The sequence below is a fragment of the Hirsutella rhossiliensis genome (assembly GCF_020360975.1).
Source record: "Hirsutella rhossiliensis strain HR02 chromosome Unknown scaffold00016, whole genome shotgun sequence".
In the NCBI taxonomy this organism is placed as follows: domain Eukaryota; kingdom Fungi; phylum Ascomycota; class Sordariomycetes; order Hypocreales; family Ophiocordycipitaceae; genus Hirsutella; species Hirsutella rhossiliensis.
The window spans coordinates 1,468,064-1,489,314 of record NW_025408682.1 but is presented as its reverse complement, the minus strand read 5'-3'; the positions used below and the strand labels follow the sequence as shown (position 1 = coordinate 1,489,314).

The 21,251-nt window shown below is 52.5% G+C and overlaps 4 protein-coding genes across 4 annotated transcripts; 3 read left to right on the top strand and 1 right to left on the bottom strand.

Annotated features, from left to right (window-relative positions):
* Positions 1-3,942: 3,942 nt before the first annotated feature.
* HRG_10727 (transposase-like protein) lies at positions 3,943-5,152 on the top strand (the record flags this gene model as incomplete). The annotated part of the gene is made up of 3 exons (XM_044869197.1): positions 3,943-4,023; positions 4,090-4,267; positions 4,332-5,152. 3 exons carry the CDS (start codon positions 3,943-3,945, stop codon positions 5,150-5,152), a joined length of 1,080 nt encoding a protein of 359 aa, XP_044715939.1.
* A 2,610-nt stretch (positions 5,153-7,762) lies between these two features.
* Positions 7,763-9,208, top strand: HRG_10726 (uncharacterized protein; the record flags this gene model as incomplete). The annotated part of the gene is made up of 4 exons (XM_044869196.1): positions 7,763-8,332; positions 8,402-8,587; positions 8,633-8,754; positions 9,166-9,208. The coding sequence occupies 4 exons, from the start codon at positions 7,763-7,765 to the stop codon at positions 9,206-9,208; spliced, it is 921 nt and encodes a 306-aa protein (XP_044715938.1).
* Positions 9,209-14,738: 5,530 nt separating this feature from the next.
* Positions 14,739-15,985, top strand: HRG_10725 (phosphotransferase enzyme family domain-containing protein; the record flags this gene model as incomplete). Its single annotated transcript, XM_044869195.1, has 4 exons — positions 14,739-14,940; positions 14,993-15,767; positions 15,810-15,875; positions 15,961-15,985. The coding sequence occupies 4 exons, from the start codon at positions 14,739-14,741 to the stop codon at positions 15,983-15,985; spliced, it is 1,068 nt and encodes a 355-aa protein (XP_044715937.1).
* A 128-nt stretch (positions 15,986-16,113) lies between these two features.
* On the bottom strand, positions 16,114-19,539 carry HRG_10724 (uncharacterized protein; the record flags this gene model as incomplete). The annotated part of the gene is made up of 3 exons (XM_044869194.1): positions 16,114-16,746; positions 18,947-19,441; positions 19,525-19,539. The coding sequence occupies 3 exons, from the start codon at positions 19,537-19,539 to the stop codon at positions 16,114-16,116; spliced, it is 1,143 nt and encodes a 380-aa protein (XP_044715936.1).
* Positions 19,540-21,251: the final 1,712 nt, after the last annotated feature.

Genomic DNA, 21,251 nt, shown 5'->3' with positions numbered 1-21,251 from the left:
CACTAACCTTCAACAATACTAACACACAGGTATTCGACTTCGATTTCGACAGACCGCGCTTCAGCTGCTGAAGGTAGGACGCTGAACACTTGGAGAAATTGGCCTTCAAGCAGGCCTGTCACGGAGCGAGTAGCGGCGAGGTTGGTGTAGCGTATGCTGACCCGTGGGGCTTAAGGTGTTACGCATTAATGTATTGAAATGTCAGTAGCTTTTACGTCTAGGCCCTATAGGAGAAATCCTCCGGGTGAAATACACATACACATACACACCGACATTCTGTCTCAACATCAATCTGGAACATCTCAACAACCATGGCGGCTATTGACGAAGCGCTTGCTTTCCTGAAGTCCTCAGAATCGGTCAATTACGCTGAAACAGCTCGCCAATTTGGCTGCGATGAGACCACGTTGCGCCGCCGCCATCAAGGCAAACAGCGCTCAAGACGCGATGCGGACTCCCTCTATAAATCTCGACTGTCAAAACAGCAGGAACTAGATCTTGTTGCTTATATTCATAAGCTTTCGTCACGTGGCATCCCGCCTACGCTGTCTATGATCAAGAACTTCGCTCAGGATATGGCGAAAATGGAGGTCGGAAAGAACTGGCCGTATAGCTTCGTCAACCGCCATCGTAACGAGCTTGGTTGTACCTGGTTCGATGGATTTGATGTGGCGCGAAAGAGAGCCGACAGTGCTTCAAGGTATAAAGATTATTTTGAGCTGGTACGTTGATGCACAGCATCTCATTTCCGTTGCTGACGGTAGAAGATGCGCTCAAAAATTGAGGAATACGACATCGCCCCTTGCAACACGTATAACATGGACGAAAAAGGCTTTCTCTTGGGTATCATCAACCGAACTAAGAGAGTGTTCTCTCTCAATCAGAAAAAGCAAGGCAAATTGCTCGGGATGGCTCCGGACAGACAGGTTCGGACAGACATATTGCAGGGATTATCGCGCTAAGCATGGGTTAAAAGCCATCGCGCCTTGACTACAACCTGAACGGGAATAATCGTTCATCGCCCCTTGCTAGGGTGCGCGTCGCAATAAGAATCGCGTTGTTCAGGTTCAATGGAGATCCAGCATCTCGTCCGACGCGAACGCGAACGCAATGGAGATCCAGTACCGCGACAGCCTCCCCGATGATGTCCGCTCCGGCTTCGACAAAGCTGTAGAAGCCCTACCGCAAGAGCATCTCCGCGCTCCTGTTACCGGTGACGAAGTGAACAGCCCCGAGGAAGCCCTTCACTGGTTCCAAAACTATGCATTCACCCAGGGTTTCGCTCTGGTCACTGCCAGCAAGGTACGCGACCGCCTGCGAGTGAATTGTATCCATCACGGTAGAGGTACCCGAAATACTCGAAAGCTGCCGGACATCGTCACAGAGGGAGGGGACCGAAAGAAGGAGCTTACGTACACCAAGGCCAAGGAGTGTCCTTATAGTCTTTATGTCTCCTACAAAACTATCCGGAGCGGCCGCGGAGGGATAGAAGAGCGAAAAGGCTGGGTGGTCGGTTTCACTTACGCGTACCATACGCATCCGCCACTTCAAAATCCCTTCCACTACGCCTGCCATAGATCCCGTATCCCAGAGCGGGCTGCGGCAGTCGATCTGGCCCTCGCGCATCGGACTGCCGGCCTGTCAGCAACTGAATCAACCCGGATTCTCGACCAACACGGCTTAGGCAACTGTCTTTCTGCAAAGGAGTTCTACAACCTGAGCCGGTCTGAAGGGAGACGCAGCAGTCAAGAAGCGCTTGACCTCTTGCTCACTTGTTTGGAGTTCGAGGACTTCCGTGTTCGTTGCTTCTTCAAATACCTTCTTGACGACCAAGGACGACGGACAGCGCGAGTACTCGAGCACCTGTTCTTCTGTTCTTCCGAGCAGATCCGCCTGGGTAGAAGATTCGTCAGCGGATTCCTCATGCAAACCGATGCGACGTTCAACACCAATTGCCTCCACCTGCCTTTATCTGTCATAGTGGGAATCACAAACACAGGCAAGACATTTCCTCTGGCTTTCGCCTTTATAACATCTGAATCAGCTGAAGCCTTCGAATTTGTGAATGCTCAATTGGCAGAACTGGTCTGGTACGATTGCCCACCACCTCAAGTCGTTCTCGGGGATCAAACCAAAGGGCTCGCTGCCGCGATGGCGGCGTCCCAAGCGAGAGCTGATCCTCAGGGTGAAGATGGGCAAATATTGCAGCTCTGTGAATGGCATGCCGCAGAGAACTTCAAGAAGCGATTGTTAGACTCGGGCAAATATACGAAGGAACGAAGGAAGAGCTACTTCGGTTCGTTTGGGATTACATACAAGCTCCCGATGAGGCGCGACTTGAAGAACGGCGAGGCGAGCTGCTCGCAGAAATTCGGGAGCCGGAACGCCTTTATCTCAAGAATAATTGGCAACCGAAAGAGCGCCAATTTGTCCGAGCACACACACGACAGTACCCGAACCTCGGATGTAACAGCACGCAGAGGAACGAAAGCTACCATGTCGTGGTCAAACAGTCTCTCAACAGGCAGCTTCCCCTGCAGGCATCCTGTCAAAAACTGGCCGAAAGCTTGAAGAAATTAACTCAAAAAATCACTGAAGACGAGGATCGGAGCAGGGCAGACGTCCCAAGGCTGTTGGACCGAGCTGCTTTCCGCCTTCTTATCGGGAAGGTTCCACACTATGTTCTGAGCAAGCTAGCTCCGGAGTGGGAGGCAGCAAAAGCTCTAAGATGGAGGCAAAACACTGAGCTCGAGAAGGAGCGTAAGGTGTTGGGCCTTCTCAACGAACCTGGATGTCCCTTCGCGTGTGAGTTCCCACTCAGATACGGCCTGCCCTGTCGACACTGGCTGTACGAGGCTGTTGTCAGGTCCTGGCCTGTCCCACTCAATGTCCTTCATCCACGCTGGTTACTCGACGGACCTGCGGTGGTACGCAGCTGGACCATGTCTTATGCAAAGCAGCCAGCTCCCGAGGTCACAAAAAATCCAGGGGATCGTTACCAAGATGGCGGTAGGAACATGGTTCTTCAATCGGGATTGGAGGTCGTTCAAGTACAGGGGAGCCTCGGCGGACAGCAGGCAGAGGAGTTCTCGAGACTCTTTCGCTTACAGAATGACCGTCTATAGCAGATTTCCGGGCGCAGGTACAGTCAAGAGCCCTCCTGCCTCCGGAATTGCCGGAAGCACTGCATTCGCCTGGCTTGAAGAGGTTCAAATCGCACGGTAGCACGAAAAGGCGATCCATGACCGGCCGTGAGGCCGCAGAGCATACTGCCGCTCGAGCGGACCGAGCCACTTCGGATTTGCTGAAGGGAGTTGATCAGCTTCCTGACCCTTCCTCGACCCCGTCCTCTCCTTTAGCAACTTCGCCACAGCTTCTTCGGGAAACGAGACGTAGTCGAACACGGAGCACGAAGGATATAGAGAAGGCGACGACTGCTACTGGGAAGTCTCCAGATAGAGCGGGAAAGGCCCGAAAGGGTGAGGAACCCGATATGCCTAAGCCGCGGTGCAAGAAGCGGAAGGCTTCAAGGAGGATGAAACGCAGTTGGAACTGCAGCAGCGGCCTACCCAGGATTGTATACTAGTGGATTCCCTTCAGACTGAAAAATGGCGCTTGTGCCCGTTCAGGTTGTAGTCAAGGCGCGATGGCTTTTAACCCATGCTTAGCGCGATAATCCCTGCAATATGTCTGTCCGAACCTGTCTGTCCGGAGCCATCCCCTGTCGGCATTGTCGGCCACTTTGTTGACAAGAATGGCAGAAAGCGTGATGTCCTCCTTGGACTGCCACGCCTAGTCGGTCCACACTCCGGTGAGAATATTGCGCCTCATTTGAAAGAAGTTATCGATAAATACGAAATGGGCGCCAAGCTTGGATATTTCATGCTCGATAATGCCGACAGCAACGATACTTGCCTTCAAACGCTTGCTCAGTGGTTCCCAATGGACGTTGGCCGACGTCGGCTGCGCTGCATAGGCCATATTATCAACCTGGTCGTGCGAGCCGTTATCTTCGGCTCAAACGTTAGTAGATTCGAGGCGGAGCTTCGTGGCGCGACGGATGAATTCAGTTTCGAAATTTGGGCCAAGAAAGGGGCCATCGGCAGACTCCATAACCTTGCTACCTACATCCGCCGGACGGACCAGCGAAGGCAAGCGCTCCGGCGCTTGCAGACCGAGCTCGCAGGGGACGATGCTATATTTACATTGGAGATTGTTGCTGATGGCAAGACACGCTGGAACTCCATTTACATGATGATTAACCGAGGTTTGCCGGTCTGTCCCTGTCCATACAATTAGTCCTTTTGCTGACGCGATATCGGACTATCCAGCGCTCGAGCTGCGCAGCGCCATTGAACTGTATCAATCTCGCTGGCAAAAGCCGAAGAATGATCCCGTCCATCGTGACCTAACGAAAGACTTCCTCGGCGCTGCGGACTGGGCGGAACTGGAGCGCTTCCACAACTTCCTGAAGCCGTTTTACGTCCTTACAAAGACAATGGAGGGCAACGCCAACAATGCTAGCGCAGAAGGCGGGCACGGCGCGGTGTGGGAGACCCTCAAGACAATGGACTATCTGTTTGTCAAGTTCAAGCAGGCGGCGGAGGAGACTCGATTCGAGGAGCCCTCCCATTTCAAGTCGGGCATCGACTGCGGGTGGAGGAAGCTCGAGGACTACTACGTCAAAACAGACCGTACTCCAGTGTACCGAGCCGCCCTAGCACTCCATCCATCGTATGGGTACGACTACTTCGAGCGGCATTGGAAAAGTGCGATGAATAGGCCGCAATGGTATAGCGACATGCAGTCCGCTGTGGGTAGCCTATTTGACGAATACGCGCGACAGGCCGAAGTCGAAACTCAAGCTCAAGCGGGACTTCTGGAAGGCGATGCTGAGATCGAAGCTGAGGTCAACGACTACAGTTCCTTTGGGAAGAGGTCGATCCGCTCATTGAACACACAACGAAAGAGGGTCAAGGCAGTGACCGAGCTGGACATTTTCCAGACGCGGCCAATCTACGCCCACGATCTCGACGTTGCAGACCCCCTTGAATGGTGGAACAGACATCAATCGGAATATCCGGTTTTGTACAGAATGGCACTGGATCTGTTCTTGTTGCGATTGAACTTACTTCTATTCAATTCTGTCTGACAGCTCTCAACATACATATATACATAGTGGCACGTCCGTGCCACTATCCAGTGACTCACCACTTGTAAGTGCTGCCTAAACATGTCTTGGTCCATGTCTCATATCAAGTCAACAGTTCTCAATTCCTGGTATGAGTGCTGAGTGCGAGAGGGTGTTCAATCAGGCGAAGAAGATGATTACGGACGAACGCAATCGCCTGGCGCCTGAGGCAGTCGAGGCAGATCAACTTCAAAAGCAGTGGCTATTGAGAGGTCTGGTGTAGTACGGCAGTAGTGCTGCTTAAGAACGCAACGCATGTTACCGACTTGCTGCATTCACCAATCGGGCAGAACCTCGGGATGTACCATCAGACCTAGACCGACCGGGCTGCTAATCCAGACAGACCTAAACCGACCGACCGGGTGGCTTTGCCAACCCAAACCGACCGCCCGGAGGTGCCGGTCTAGGTCTGTCGGTTTGTTAGCCACACTGGGAGTTTATACGTGTGCGGATTAGACCGTCAGTCTGCTCCCTCTGACAGTAACTTAGCCTGCCGCTGGGGACAGACTGTACGAGAGCGGCTAATAACTCTTTGATCAGCAGCCCTGCTGCAACATGTATTCCTAGGTCAAGTGCTGTCTAACATGATGCGCCATCTCCGGCCCCAGGTATTGCGCGTAAGGCACTCCCGTCCTTATCGCCTCCTCAATCTTCGTGGTTAAGAACTGGCAAACATCTCGGAGCTCCCTTGTTATTTCATTGCGAGCTTGAGAAGCCAACAACTTGAAAGTTTTCTCGTCAACCTTCCCGGGGTCCCTGCAACAGGTGAGCTTTCTAAATGTTGTCACTCCTTAACGGAAAGTACGTACGCAAACGAGTCTGCTGTCTTGGAGAGCACAGTCAAAAGAAGAGGGGACTCGATTGACAATTGTTGGAAGCGCTTGCCCTTTTGCCGGGTGATGCGGAGACTGGTCTTCATGGGCACATTTTGGGTACCAACGTAGATGCGGTAGGCGCGAGTGCTATTACCGACATACCTTTCACGGGCAATTAACCCTTGCTGCTTCTCGTCGGGAATCCTGTCCTTCACAGACTCTATGAATTGAAAAAACCGTACAAGACCAAACCTTCGTGGCAGTTCTGGTTCCATTTCGCCAGCAATAACAGTGTCTATGGCTTGGACAGCCGCAGTCAAGTTGAGGGAAGTTACCGAACTGTTTGGGGGTAGTGTCGTGACGTGTAGCAAGGATGCACAGGCAGTCAGCGTCGGCTGCCAGGTTTGTAAAAACCAGCGGATAGCATCGGGCCTGATAAACATGCGTAAAATCCCCAGAGCCTGGGGCATGGCCACCCTTTTTGCAACTTTTTGCTTCTTCCTAATAGACCCAGGACCGTTTTTGGAATGAGGGGTCAGACGCGGTGGTCCTGGTTGATCTGTGAACACTTTTGGCATGCTTCGTCAGCTCTTCAAGTCATTTCTTGGGATATGTTACAGCAAAGCCTGCCTCGATTTGTCTCGTTCTCAGAACGGTCGGGCACGCTGTCACTGTCGGTCATTACAACGTCGCCTTCGCGGTCATAGGTGATGGAATGGCTGACACATGCCACGTGGTTGTGAGAAAATAGAGTAGGTCGCGACCCAGTGGGTGCGCCAAAACTGCCACGGCAGTCATCAAGGCGCAACATATCGAGCTGTTCTCTTAGGCATTCCATAACGAGGACTTGCACGGTGTTCGCTCATGTGCGAACGAAATAAATTTATAGGAAAACGGGGACTACATTATTTAGCGTCCACGCATGTTCTCCATCTTTAACGTTCGTCGTCTATTCTAAAGACTAGATTTAATGACATCCTCCGTCAAGTGCAGTGTCGGCTCAAACGAGCGCCGCCAACAGCGCTCGACTTTACGCAAGGCTTGCAGCGACCGCGCCACAGCGACCCACCATACAGCGCCACAGCGACCCGCCATACAGCGACACCGCGACCCGCCATACAGCGATACAGCGACCCGCCATACAGCGACACAGCGACCCGCCATACAGCGATACCGCGACCCGCCATACAGCGATACCGCGACCCGCCATACAGCGACACAGCGACCCGCCATACAGCGACACAGCGACCCGCCATACAGCGACACAGCGACCCGCCATACAGCGACACAGCGACCCGCCATACAGCGACACAGCGACCCGCCATACAGCGATACAGCGACCCGCCATACAGCGATACCGCGACCCGCCATACAGCGATACAGCGACCCGCCATACAGCGATACAGCAATCGCGCCATACAGCGAGGAAACCAAGGGCCGGCGAGCACCAATGACACCAGTTGGCATCTTGCAGCACGTGCCACATGAGCTTTCCTGGCCGTGGACTTAAAATAAATCGAATCTGAAGCGCCTGCCCACTCTAACGTACCGGCAGAGGTTATATTGCGGACATCTTATTAAACCTCGCGGGACATACGCTGTATAACGTAATCTACCGCCTACTCGTACAGACCCCCCACTCGGACAGAAATTCTCCACCACCCGCACCGTACTGCAACTACACAGAAGCGCGATGGAGGACGAACTCGACAAGAAGCCTGAAGCGAACGCCAGCTAGGCATTGAGGGGCCTCATCATGGAGACGCCGGCTGAGGCCGTGATCATGGTGGGGCGAAGCGCGTCGCCTGCGTCGACACCCGCGAAAAGATCGACACGCGTCGTGAGGCCAAGCACCAAAATTCGAGAAGCCGCGCGACAGCCCGACGATCTGGCTGAGAAGACAACACGCGCAACTAGGCTTGCAACGCGCATTGCCTCGGACGATGTCGCCATCAGTGACGCGACTGAGCGGCGCAAAGTTGCCAGCAGCAGCAGTGGCGCGAACGAAGGCCGAGCCATGCTCCAGAAAGTTCTCGAACTCTTGAGCGAGTCACGTCAAGAAACGCAAAAGCTCAGCCGAGCGATAGATGCGCAAAACGAGATCATATCCAAGCAACAGCAGATGATCCAGGAAATGGATCAACAAGGGAAAGAGATGAGAGATGAGCTTCGTCACATCCGAGCGCAGTTAGAGACCCTGGCTACGCCCGCATCTTCTCTGCAGAGCAGTCCGCAGATGTCGTATGCGAGCGCTGCAGGGTCATCGCCGACGATCCAGACAATGAACCGGGGCACCGTACCAGCAGCTAAATCGGCACGAACAGCCGTCAGCGATAGTCTCTACTGTACGGTGGACACATCACGAGTCGAAGAAGCGAACAGGTGCCAGACGCAGATCGGCAACATCCGAAAGGCCATAGAGAGCGACATGAGAAAGAGTCAGAGGCAGGAGACTTGGAAATGCGCAGCGGTCGTGACAGACGCTCGAAACCCCGACGGGATCAAAATTTTATGCAGAGACCAAACCGAGTTGAAGCAGGTCAAGGAAGCAGCGCAGAAGACGGTAACTTCGGGAGCCAGGGTACTGAGAGATCAGCTTTACCCTGTCAAAGTCGACAACACCAAGCGTACCGCAGTGCTGGACGCCGAAGGCAACGTTCTGCCGGGCGCAGCTGAGGCGCTCGGAGCCGAGAATTACGTCACGATTGCCAAGATCACCTGGCTTAGCAACAGAGAGAAAGCCAAAGCGTACGGGTCAATGGTGATCTATGTCACTAAAGAGAGTGACGCGCAAAGACTTCTGGACGGCGTGTGGTTCGATGTTGCGGGAGAGTCCGCCTGCACCAATGTTTTTGAACGCCGCGTAGGACCGATTCAGTGCTTCAACTGTCAAGAGATGGGACACAAGGCGTTTTCATGCAAGAAGCCGCAAAGATGTGGCAGATGCGCGAAAGCAGAACATCACCACAGAGAATGCAAGGAGACAGTGCCAAAGTGCGTGCCCTGCGGTGGACCACACGAATCGTACAGCCGGAACTGTCGGGCGCGGAACCCTGGGGATGAGACGCAGGCAGCGTCTGGCCTTCGGGCTAAGCAGCGGAAGTGAGAATCCACTTAGGATCGATTATGGCACTAACCTTCAACAATACTAACACACAGGTATTCGACTTCGGATTTCGACAGACCGCGCTTCAGCTGCTGAAGGTAGGACGCTGAACACTTGGAGAAATTGGCCTTCAAGCAGGCCTGTCACGGAGCGAGTAGCGGCGAGGTTGGTGTAGCGTATGCTGACCCGTGGGGCTTAAGGTGTTACGCATTAATGTATTGAAATGTCAGTAGCTTTTACGTCTAAGGCCCTATAGGAGAAATCCTCCGGGTGAAATACACATACATACTGCAACTACACAATGTTTGCGTCACAACAACCTTCAGTTTTGCGCAAAGAACGGCTCCTCCGCGTCGTCAGGGCTTATCAACAGACTCAATTCGAAACTATCCGAAAGGACGCAATCGCGCACTTTACGACGTCCTTCCATCCACAAAATATGATCGATTGCGCGGTGTATTACCCTGGCACGACACGCAGATGAATAGCGGAGGCATCGAAAGAGATGTCTCTTGTACAGTAGATCTTGTCATGGGTGAGTGAGGGATGCTGCCGACGGTAGCTTATACTCGCCGGACGACCAATCTATCCTTTCAGAGCGAGGTAAGATCCTGTCGGCGAGAACTGGATGCGCATTTCGTTGGCCGTCACGACTAAACCAAGGCGCAGCACTCTCGCCGATACGATCACCAACGTGCCAAATGCGAGGACCCGCAAAAGATTCAACAATGGTACGATCGACTCGTGGCGACGAAACAAAAGTGGGGGATTCTTGACGAGGATGTCTATAACTTGGAAGAGACCCGTGCTCAAATGGTTGTTCTCAGCAAGCTGAGAGCGCGGGCGGAAGGATAAGGGCAGGCACAATTGAGTCCAAACGATGATGCATGTTTTTTATCTATCTGTGCGACATTGAGGGGGTATTTATACGAATAGATACCAATCTGGGACCCGTGGAGGGCCTGAATCAGGGCCAATTCCTGTGTATCCCGATTAGGGCAATGTTCCTCTACTGTATCGATACCTGACTCAAGTCCCTGTGTCTAACCTGCCTCTTTCACCGGAGTTTATACGTGTGCGGATTAGACCGTCAGTCTGCTCCCTCTGACAGTTACCCTCCGTCCCAGAGTCAATCCGCGCCTGCCTTGTTGCCGTTCTGAAACAACAAGGCTGCGACTCAAGATTGGGACGTCATTGGGTAGAAAAGTTGACTCAACGTCATCCAGAACTTAGAAGCAAGGTCGGTAAGCGTCAGGAAGCCAACAGCTTCGACTCATTTACTCCCAAAGTAGTGCACTGGTACTTTGACGTCAGGGAGACAGAGCACGGGTGGATTAAGCCGGAGAACACCGTGAATGTTGATGAAGGGGGATTATGTCGGGCTTTGGTATGCAATCAACTTTCCATAAGCGATATAAGCTAATCCGATTTCTTTGCTGGGTCTAGACAGTCTGGTGGTTGGAAGTTCGAACACTCAACAGAAGGCTCTTCTCAAGGGACCCCAGTCCGGTAGTTGGACCACTTTTAGGCTCTAGTTAATGGGCCCTTGGCTTTCCTTATCGGGCCCTTGAAGTGTGGCTGAAAGTGTGGCGGACTGTCAAACCTACTTTGCGGCTTTGCTTGCACGCGCGCCGGTGCACACATTTGCCGGCGTCATAGGCCCGACAGCATAACTGCATTTCACGTAGAGCCGTTAAAAGTAGGGTGCTTAATGTAATGTCAATGAGTGAGGCAATTGAACAGGCTCGTGGAACATATGCCCGAGGCTACGTCGCTACAACGACACAGTCCCTGATTAGGCTCTCGCTCCGTAATGCAGCTACGGCGCTCTCTGCAGCAGCTTGCCAGGTCTCGAACTTGCGGCGGAAAGGTGACTTCATCGGTGCGGCGTTGGTGCGTTGGGGATGCCCTCACCTTGGTATGCGTTCGTGCGTTCGTACGTTGGCGTGCGTTGTATGCGCGTTGTCAACTTTGTCGCGTTCTAGCTGGATGCACCATTGACTACTGTGCCCGCCTCCACTTTGGGATTCGCTTTGGCTCACCCACAAGTGGGGCGTGCACGAGTACGGAGGCCGTATTGACAGCTTTTCACAGTTGGCGGCTAATGTTTTGGCGGGGAAAGGGACGCGACAGTCATGTGACTATTTTAGCCACACTTTAAGGGCCCGATAAGGAAAACCAAGGGCCCATTAACTAGAGCCCACTTTTATTATTTATAGAGGCCATCACCGCTGACGGGCGCGTCTTGGTTCCTGGCATAATATTTAAGGGCAAAGATCTTCAGGCATAGTGGTTTAAGGACGAGTTTGGAGGATTTGCGAACTAGAACTGCATAACTTCACCAAATGGATGGACGGACAACCACATTGCCGTTGAGGGGCTTGAGGAAGTCCATTTGCCTCAGAGGCGACCTGACGACGACTCCGAGTCCAGGCCTGTCATTCTGGATGGACCTGGGAGTCATGAAGCGGTTCGTCCTTCGTTTTTATGGCAATAAACCCCTACTTATTGGCGGGAAAATAAGTGGATGTCTGCGTGCTTTCTGAACGATGTCTACTGTTGTTATCTTCCATCTCACTATTCTCATGGCCTCCAGCCATTATAAAACGGTGTTTTCAATCATATAATGACAGCCTACCGGAAGGAGCTTGACAGACTGGCTTCTTTGACGGATTTTGCGTTTGTTGATAAGGTCAACTTTATACGTGCGTATGCCACGGGACGTCAAACGGGAATGACAACTAGAAACATCTTGTCCGGTTGGAGAACCACTGGAAATTGGCCAATCTCGCGTTCCGAGGCATTGGGGCATCCTGAGATCCAAGAGGGCAAAGTTATGGCATCCCCGGAATATAGGCCGTTTTTGGACTCCGACGACACCCCGAAATCCAGCCGCCATATTAGAGATGTTGGCAAGAACAGAATACCTACGACTCGGAGGCGATTTGCCAAGATAGCTAAAGGCTGGGAAACTCAAGAACAGACACTAGCAGAACATGGTAGTAAAATTGCTAGGCTGGAGAAGGAAGTGGACAGGCTGAAGAGAGGAAGAAAGAGAAGAGCGATCCCTAACCCAAATGGACGCTTCATGTGTCTCGCCGAAGCTTTGGCGGCCGGTGAGATTGTCCCCGAAATTGGGAGTCCAAAGAAAGCCGTTGTGGTGGATTACGACTCATCGGAGGAGGTGGTGGAGTCGGAGACGGGGACAGCTTCGGTGATTGAGGTCAAGGTATCTGGGCCTCCCCAGCGCACCACACGCCTTGGTCGCGTCATAAAAAGACAAAGAACCGATTATTGTGTTCAATTCTCTTTCAAATGATGTAGCTTTTATATTTTTATCGGCGTAATTTGCCGAAATATGTGCAGTTCAAAAATAAGATTTTTGGTGAGGTTTGTTTCATGTATGTGTATTTCACCCGGAGGATTTCTCCTATAGGGCCTAGACGTAAAAGCTACTGACATTTCAATACATTAATGCGTAACACCTTAAGCCCCACGGGTCAGCATACGCTACACCAACCTCGCCGCTACTCTCTCCGTGACAGGCCTGCTTGAAGGCCAATTTCTCCAAGTGTTCAGCGTCCTACCTTCAGCAGCTGAAGCGCGGTCTGTCGAAATCCGAAGTCGAATACCTGTGTGTTAGTATGTATGTATGTGTATTTCACCCGGAGGATCTCTCCTATAGGGCCTAGACGTAAAAGTTACAGACATTTCAATACATTAATGCGTAACACCTTAAGCCCCACGGGTCAGCATACGCTACACCAACCTCGCCGCTACTCGCTCCGTGACAGGCCTGCTTGAAGGCCAATTTCTCCAAGTGTTCAGCGTCCTACCTTCAGCAGCTGAAGCGCGGTCTGTCGAAATCGAAGTCGAATACCTGTGTGTTAGTATTGTTGAAGGTTAGTGCCATAATCGATCCTAAGTGGATTCTCACTTCCGCTGCTTAGCCCGAAGGGCCAGACGCTGCCTGCGTCTCATCCCCAGGGTTCCGCGCCCGACAGTTCCGGCTGTACGATTCGTGTGGTCCACCGCAGGGCACGCACTTTGGCACTGTCTCCTTGCATTCTCTGTGGTGATGTTCTGCTTTCGCGCATCTGCCACATCTTTGCGGCTTCTTGCATGAAAACGCCTTGTGTCCCATCTCTTGACAGTTGAAGCACTGAATCGGTCCTACGCGGCGTTCAAAAACATTGGTGCAGGCGGACTCTCCCGCAACATCGAACCACACGCCGTCCAGAAGTCTTTGCGCGTCACTCTCTTTAGTGACATAGATCACCATTGACCCGTACGCTTTGGCTTTCTCTGTTGCTAAGCCAGGTGATCTTGGCAATCGTGACGTAATTCTCGGCTCCGAGCGCCTCAGCTGCGCCCGGCAGAACGTTGCCTTCGGCGTCCAGCACTGCGGTACGCTTGGTGTTGTCGACTTTGACAGGGTAAAGCTGATCTCTCAGTACCCTGGCTCCCGAAGTTACCGTCTTCTGCGCTGCTTCCTTGACCTGCTTCAACTCGGTTTGGTCTCTGCATAAAATTTTGATCCCGTCGGGGTTTCGAGCGTCTGTCACGACCGCTGCGCATTTCCAAGTCTCCTGCCTCTGACTCTTTCTCATGTCGCTCTCTATGGCCTTTCGGATGTTGCCGATCTGCGTCTGGCACCTGTTCGCTTCTTCGACTCGTGATGTGTCCACCGTACAGTAGAGACTATCGCTGACGGCTGTTCGTGCCGATTTAGCTGCTGGTACGGTGCCCCGGTTCATTGTCTGGATCGTCGGCGATGACCCTGCAGCGCTCGCATACGACATCTGCGGACTGCTCTGCAGAGAAGATGCGGGCGTAGCCAGGGTCTCTAACTGCGCTCGGATGTGACGAAGCTCATCTCTCATCTCTTTCCCTTGTTGATCCATTTCCTGGATCATCTGCTGTTGCTTGGATATGATCTCGTTTTGCGCATCTATCGCTCGGCTGAGCTTTGCGTTTCTTGACGTGACTCGCTCAAGAGTTCGAGAACTTTCTGGAGCATGGCTCGGCCTTCGTTCGCGCCACTGCTGCTGCTGGCAACTTTGCGCCGCTCAGTCGCGTCACTGATGGCGACATCGTCCGAGGCAATGCGCGTTGCAAGCCTAGTTGCGCGTGTTGTCTTCTCAGCCAGATCGTCGGGCTGTCGCGCGGCTTCTCGAATTTTGGTGCTTGGCCTCACGACGCGTGTCGATCTTTTCGCGGGTGTCGACGCAGGCGACGCGCTTCGCCCCACCATGATCACGGCCTCAGCCGGCGTCTCCATGATGAGGCCCCTCAATGCCTAGCTGGCGTTCGCTTCAGGCTTCTTGTCGAGTTCGTCCGATCTGATCCTGTCCCAGTATCATCCATACCATACCGTAGGTGAGCCAAAGCGAGTCCCCTTAAAGTGGGGGCTGGCCCGAGTAGAAGCCAGTTCTCGGATCAAGCATTAGAGCGCACATGCTCCGCCACCACGGAGCGGAGGCTCGTTAATCCAGGCCGGAGCCCGCGTCATTTTTATTGATGCTATAAAGTAGGCACATTCCGCCTCTCTTTATGTACCAGTCCACTACGACATTAGACTCGCAACGTCATTCGGCTACTTAAACCAGATAACGCATTATTTCAAATGGACAGCAAAAAACACGAGTCCTCGATTTTTAAATCGCGAGGAAACCGCGTTCTGAAACGCAAACCTATCACGCTCGCTGCCAAGTGGAACACCCATCTGCTGCGTGGGCTTGAAGCAAAATTGAAGGAGGATCCTGAAGCAAACCTTGAGGCCCTACTGCCAGTGAACTATACCACCACACTGCAGTCATACAAAAAAGGTAAGTTGCACTCCATTATATACTACGGTTTAATTGACATTAATCTTCCCAGTTGTCCAGCGCCCAAATACAGTTTTTCAGGAGGACGACATACGCTCGCATATCTCTCTGACCCCATTTGAAATCACCTTCAAGCTGTCGGCAAACATGAATGATTTGCTTCGCGACTCTGACCTCCCTCGCGCTATCACGAAGCTGCTAGATGGAGGTGAACTCATTTATCAGGGGGCAGGGGCAGCCTCTGCAGTCTTCCGAGTGAGCCAGGACATTGTTGTCAAAATCACCAATGAAGAGTCAGCATCGACCGATCTCGGGTCGCTGCTATTCCTCCAGGAACATCTGCCTGCATTCCCTGCCCCACGACCTCACGGGTTGATTCGGACCGGAAAGTTCTGTCTCCTCTTTACGACTTTCGTGCCAGGTCTTGATCTAGAGAGAGCTTGGCCGCGTCTAGACGACACACATAAGAAGTCTATCGGTGTCCAGCTCGACAGACTATTTACTCAGCTAAGGTCACTATCAAAACCAAGCGATATGCCGTTAGGTGGCGTCCAAGGGGAGGGATGCAAGGATGCCAGACGAGGGCTTCGTTTCAACAAGGAGCCCATTAGGGACGCCGAGCAATTCCAGGACTTCATTTTTTCCGGGTCAACGTCGGCTTCCCCAGTGTACACTCAGCTCCTTCGAAGCCTTGCTCTAGCGTCGCCAAGATGTGTCATGACCCATGGAGACATCCGCCCGGCAAACATTATGGTAGAGCAACGAGAGCACGGAACTTGGGAGGTGGTTTCCATTATAGATTGGGAAACTAGCGGCTTCTACCCTGAGTATTGGGAATCTGTGAAGATAACTAACAATCTCACGTCTAGAGACAACGACGATTGGTATGCATACTTGCCTGACAGCTTGTCTCCACAGCAATATGCAAATCAATGGTTAGTAGATAGGTTATGGGATCGGAGTCTAGTCAATAGTTGAGACAGTCTATATACCCCTATGATCAGTTTGATATGGATGTAGTATTACTCTCTTTTACTATACATAGTAGGTGTTAATTAGTAGGTGTTAATTAGTAGGTGTTAATTAGTAGGTGTTAATTAGTAGGTGTTTATAGGCATATTCTCGTTGCAATTCCTAAAATACCTATGAAAGTAATATTTAGTACCCTAAGCTCTACGCATCGGAATCGTAGACAAACTCCTCAGACACAACTCGCTGACCTCCTTCCCCATAGTCATCGTCTTCATAGTCATCTTCCTCATCATCCCTACTACCACCAAAGTCCGGACCGAAGTAAGGGATCATCATTTGTCTCCCTTCATTCCATGTCTGGTCGCTGATCATCTGGTGTGCTTGTAGCATATTCCAAATTTCCATCACATAGTCCTGACAGTTCCAGGCTGGAGCTTCGCCGATGGGCATTTGTCTGATTCCTTGTACCATGTGTGTCCACCAACCTTGATGCATTTGCCCTAAGAAGGTAAGTGGTCGACGACACCTCAATGAGCTAGTTGGATTTCTTCGTCGGTGCACTGCTGTAAATGCCCCGTCCTCTACTTCTTGAGTAACCTCGAATATATGCCAGTCCGAGCCTGTCGCGTCGGAGACAGCAAAACCCCAGTGGTAGTAGTTGCCGAACTCGGGATTGTAAATAGCACACCACAGATTGAGGATAGATTCCTGCTCAGGATCCCTAGCACTTTTGCCGGTCTTGTCCTTGCTGGACCCGTCTTTGCGGGACTTGTCCTTGCTAGGCTTGTCCTTGCTGGACTTGTCTTTGCTGGACTTGTCCTTGCTAGACTTACCCTTAGAGACCGTTTTAGATCCATGGGAGGCTCGGGCTGACATAGTGTTTCGCTGAAAAAATTGATGGAGTATGTAAGGCACGGTAAAGACTTCTGGAAACGGTTCAGAGGGTCGATAATGTCGATAATGCGACCAGGAGCCGTCGTCGTCGGCGACTCTCGACCCTTCTTATAACTTAACGTCCACTATAGTCTAGAACAAATATTATAGGTCGAGTGGTGTCACCTGCGGCGTAACTGCAGACGGCAAGCCTGGTACAAGATCGATCAGGCAAGACGTATGGCTACCGCAGAGAACTACGGCGGGAAATGAAGCCTGTGATCGATGGCGAGTGGATGAGAACAGAGCTGGCGAGGCAAAGCTTCCCTGACTTGGAGAGAACCACGGTTGTATTGCAGTGCGCGCGTCACGGTCGTCAGGGGCTGGCTGGATGATTGGAGGTAACCAACAACTCCAACCATTACGCCCAGTTCTTGTCCCAAATGTAACGCATGTCTCATTGAGGTACTACTTCTTACTCCCGTTGTGCCCGATATGAGCAACGCGGTTCCCGTCGCAGCCATCATTCCCTGTCAATTTCGCCTTCCCCAGCCTCGTTACACGTCTCTTTTCATTCAGCCGTGAAGGATATATCTCGCTGATGCTACAGGCTAGAGCAACAAGGCAATATGAGGTGCATCAAGTGGCCAGAATCCGGCCTCATCGTCTAGCACCTCTCCCACGCCCCCTCCATTGCAAACCTTCCCCCTACACCCCCTTCTCCCCGGCGTTAAATCTCCCAGCCAACGACACCACGGAGCGGGTAGCTACGCCGGCTCTAGCCCGAGTCGAGACCGCCCCTCAGACCGCCATATGTTCATACCGGCTTCCCCGGGCACGACCCTGGGGCCGACCTTCCCTTCCTACGAATCATCTCCGAGACGCGGCCGACCATGCCTTGCAGATTGGAGACGCAATGTGACCATCACGTCGTGCAACCACTGTTCACTAACTTGACCCGCTCCTTGAAGCTGTTAATCCCGACGTGAGCATCCCGCCCCTTGCCACGCAGGCAGCCTCCCTGCAAGCCTCGACACTTTCCGTTACTTCAAGTTCAATATATATTGCCCTGCTTCGGACTAGGCTGAGGGAATAGAGATCAACGCGTGATCCTGCCTCAGGTCCACCCCCCTGACCCTCTGTACGGGGGATCCTGTGGGCTAGTCTGACCTAAGACTACCTGATGACGTTAGAGAGGGGATGACCGGCGCATAGATGCAGAATCTGACGGTGTTCCAGCCAAGGATGCAAGGATTATCTGATGGAAGGGTGGCCGAAGAGTAAGGCCAATCGCTAGTCATTCTCTCTTAGGGGCGGCTCGCAGGCATCAGCCAAGCACTAGTAGATCACAGTTCCGACAGAGGAGGAAGGCGCATGATTAAACTGGGCAGATAGGTAGATGCCACTAGACGGCCAGAGTCGCAGCTGCGACTCACGGGATGATTTGCTGGAGCTCACATCAGGGACTACAAGAAACTCGACAGGGAATCGGGAGGTCTGTTCTACTCTTATATGACGGTGCTGGTGAAATGTTGTGTCAATACACATCGGAATAAGGGGGTCACCACAGCTAGATTCAAGATGCATGTTCTATCTCTAATGGGGCAGTCTGAAGGGGCTATTTATACAGGAGGCCTTAGGGACTTCTGGGGACCTCCTGAGTATGGGGCTCTACCCACGCATAAAGGGGTAGCCTTCCTTACTCAGGAAGTCCTCATGCGATACTGCTACATAGGCCAGGAATCCTTCTTCCAGGTCCTCCCTAACGGGGCTGCCCTGGTCCACAGACAGAAGGATATAAAAGGCTTTAGTGAATCGGTAAGGGCATGGCCAACAGTGCCAATCTTCAATATATATTTAAAACAACCAATGGAATCGGCGATATACCCCTGCGGATCCTCATCAACGCGTGTCAGCAGGTGCTCCCTGGGGGATCATAATGTGGCATCGCCGCGTTTAGAAAAGTAGGCACAGAATAATGCGAGTGCATTACCGTACGGCCGCCAGTAGACGTAGGCTGTGTTGTTACCATGGCTTGGCCGGGACTATCGTGCATTGACGGGGACGGTTGCCCGCCATAGACGCGGCCTGGTCGCGTGGCGCTCGCGCGACTCAATGGGGTTGTCGATGGATACGGAGAATGAACAGCCGATCCCATTACTGCGGTAGCCACGCCCACATGATGTTGATAGTCGTACGAGGATGTCACGAGCTGCGACGGCTCCCAGACGGACGAACCTGTCGTCGACCCCCCGGTGGTGGAGGGGTCCCGAATCGACTGTCTCGACAAATATAGGGAGAAGTCTTCATCTAGACTGACCAGTTGTCGCGGAATGAGGAGCCGTTGCAGCGACTGGACAGCGGCACTAGGGTCGTCGGCGTGAAAGGGTTGACCTTGGTTGGAATCAAGTGGCAAGGTGCCGGACTGCAAGAAACGGGCTATGTGGTCGTCACTAATGCCATGCCTGTTGAGGAGCTCCTGGAGCTGCTTGTTCTCTTCGGCTACTCTTCTCGCGGCCATCGAGACCTCAGTAGAGGCCTCGATGCCCCGAGTCTCGTATTCTCTGAGTCGCCGTTTGAGGTCCTGGACATACTCTCTCCGTCGGGCGCGCGATCTCCTCTGGTTGTCTCGAATTCGGGCTAATTTGTTCTCGCGCTAGAGCAGAGAGATAGAAAGGGACTCTGCTGTTAGTTAAGGCCTTTCCTGCCTACGGTATCACCTGGGTTGATATCACTTACTGCGAGGGTCGACATTTGGCTCGATATTCCTTTGTTTGGGGCTGCTCTCTTTGATGAATGAACCGGGAAATTGTAAAAACAAAGAATAAATCGTCCCCAAGTAGAATATCGGTAGGCGTGTAAGAGATCGAGAAATGAGAAAATTAACAAGTTACAGTAGACTGGCAAGGAGAATTCCGGAAAGAGTCAGATGAATTGCTCCAGCAGCTCCAATCGTTTTATAATCTAGACGGATGCAAACCATGGCGCAGTCCTTGCAGCCTTCTCGGGTATTCGGACAGGGGACGGTTGGATATGCACTTTGGCGTCTCAAATAGTCATTTTGCGCCGTAACGACGATAAGGGACGAGCGACCCTGGGTGAAAGTTTTTGTACGTACTTAATTAAGCCACCCTCGTTACGGCTCGGCATATCTTTGAGCTACGGAAGGTTAAAGTTTATGGGATACTTCCTCCGGTCAAATTGGGGTCGCGCTTCTGGGAGGGGGAAGTCTCTGCTGAGCCGGTACCGTAGCCACCAACAGTTTATGGTGGCGTCTAACACGCGGAGCGTGAAAATATCGCGATGTCTCGTTTTCCCACCCTAAGGGGTGTCCCTGACGGCTCTCTAGAACCGCTCTTTTGGAGCTCCAGCTAGTACATGTACATTGTCATACATTGGATCAACGACGAGGGAATAGAAATTAACGGACAAGTCCTGCCTCGCGTTCCCTCCCTGAACCCCGGCGCAGGGGAGGCTGCGGACTACCGGTAGTCTGCACGATTCGGTTCGCCCCCTGCGCCTACAGAGAAGTTGGCTACTCGTAATTTTGCAGCATTAGCGGATGCGATCGGCGCATAGATGCAGAAGCTGAACCTGGTCAAAGACGCATAAACCATCTCAGGGGTGGCCGGCAGGCGTCAGCGAAGCAACAACGGACCACAGCCCGGAAGTGGAGGAAGGCGCATGATCCCAGCCAACGATATGTGCAATGAGATGGCCAAAGCTGCGCCTTGGGGGTTCTCGGGATGATTCGCTGGAGCTCTCGTCCCGGCCAAGGCGGCCCGTCTCATACGGTACTCGTGTAGGAAGTGAAGGAGGTAGGCACCACCACCCCCCTTTGTCCCAGTTTCCCTATTTCTCATTTTCTTGCAACTCTCCGAAAGCCAACGAAGCCCTCCTTCACGCCATGTCGACAGACACTGCCTCGACTATTCAGGGGAATATGAGTCCCACTGAATCGATCGCCTGTGGACAAACTGGTCATCTCCGTGCTCTCGATATGCTTTTTTGTCCTACCTCGCCCACATCAGAATTCTCGGATACCGAAAGCCAATTCAACGCCGCAAACTGTCGAGAGAAATATCCGCAAGGCGAGATTGCAGCGTCACCTACACAAAATATACAGCCCTTGATTGCACCTAGCGATCTTGAGGAGAGTGATTACTCTTCCTTTTGCGGCGATGACAAGGAGAATTGTCCTCCTACTGGGCTCGTTTTTCGAGTCACTGTATCCGATACTTGCCATCAAGTAGAGGCCAGCGGCACAGTCGAGAACGGACGAGGCAAACAGGTTGATATGGAACTTGACCTCCCTCCCTGCAAGCCTGTTAGAATTACTATCAGCCTTTCTCAGTCTTCTCCTTCGGACTCGTCACGACACACCAGGAAATGCGAGCGGAGAGACCATGGCGGGATATCCGGGGGTGTGAGTACAGAATATCAAGCGCCTGAAAGAATATGGCAAA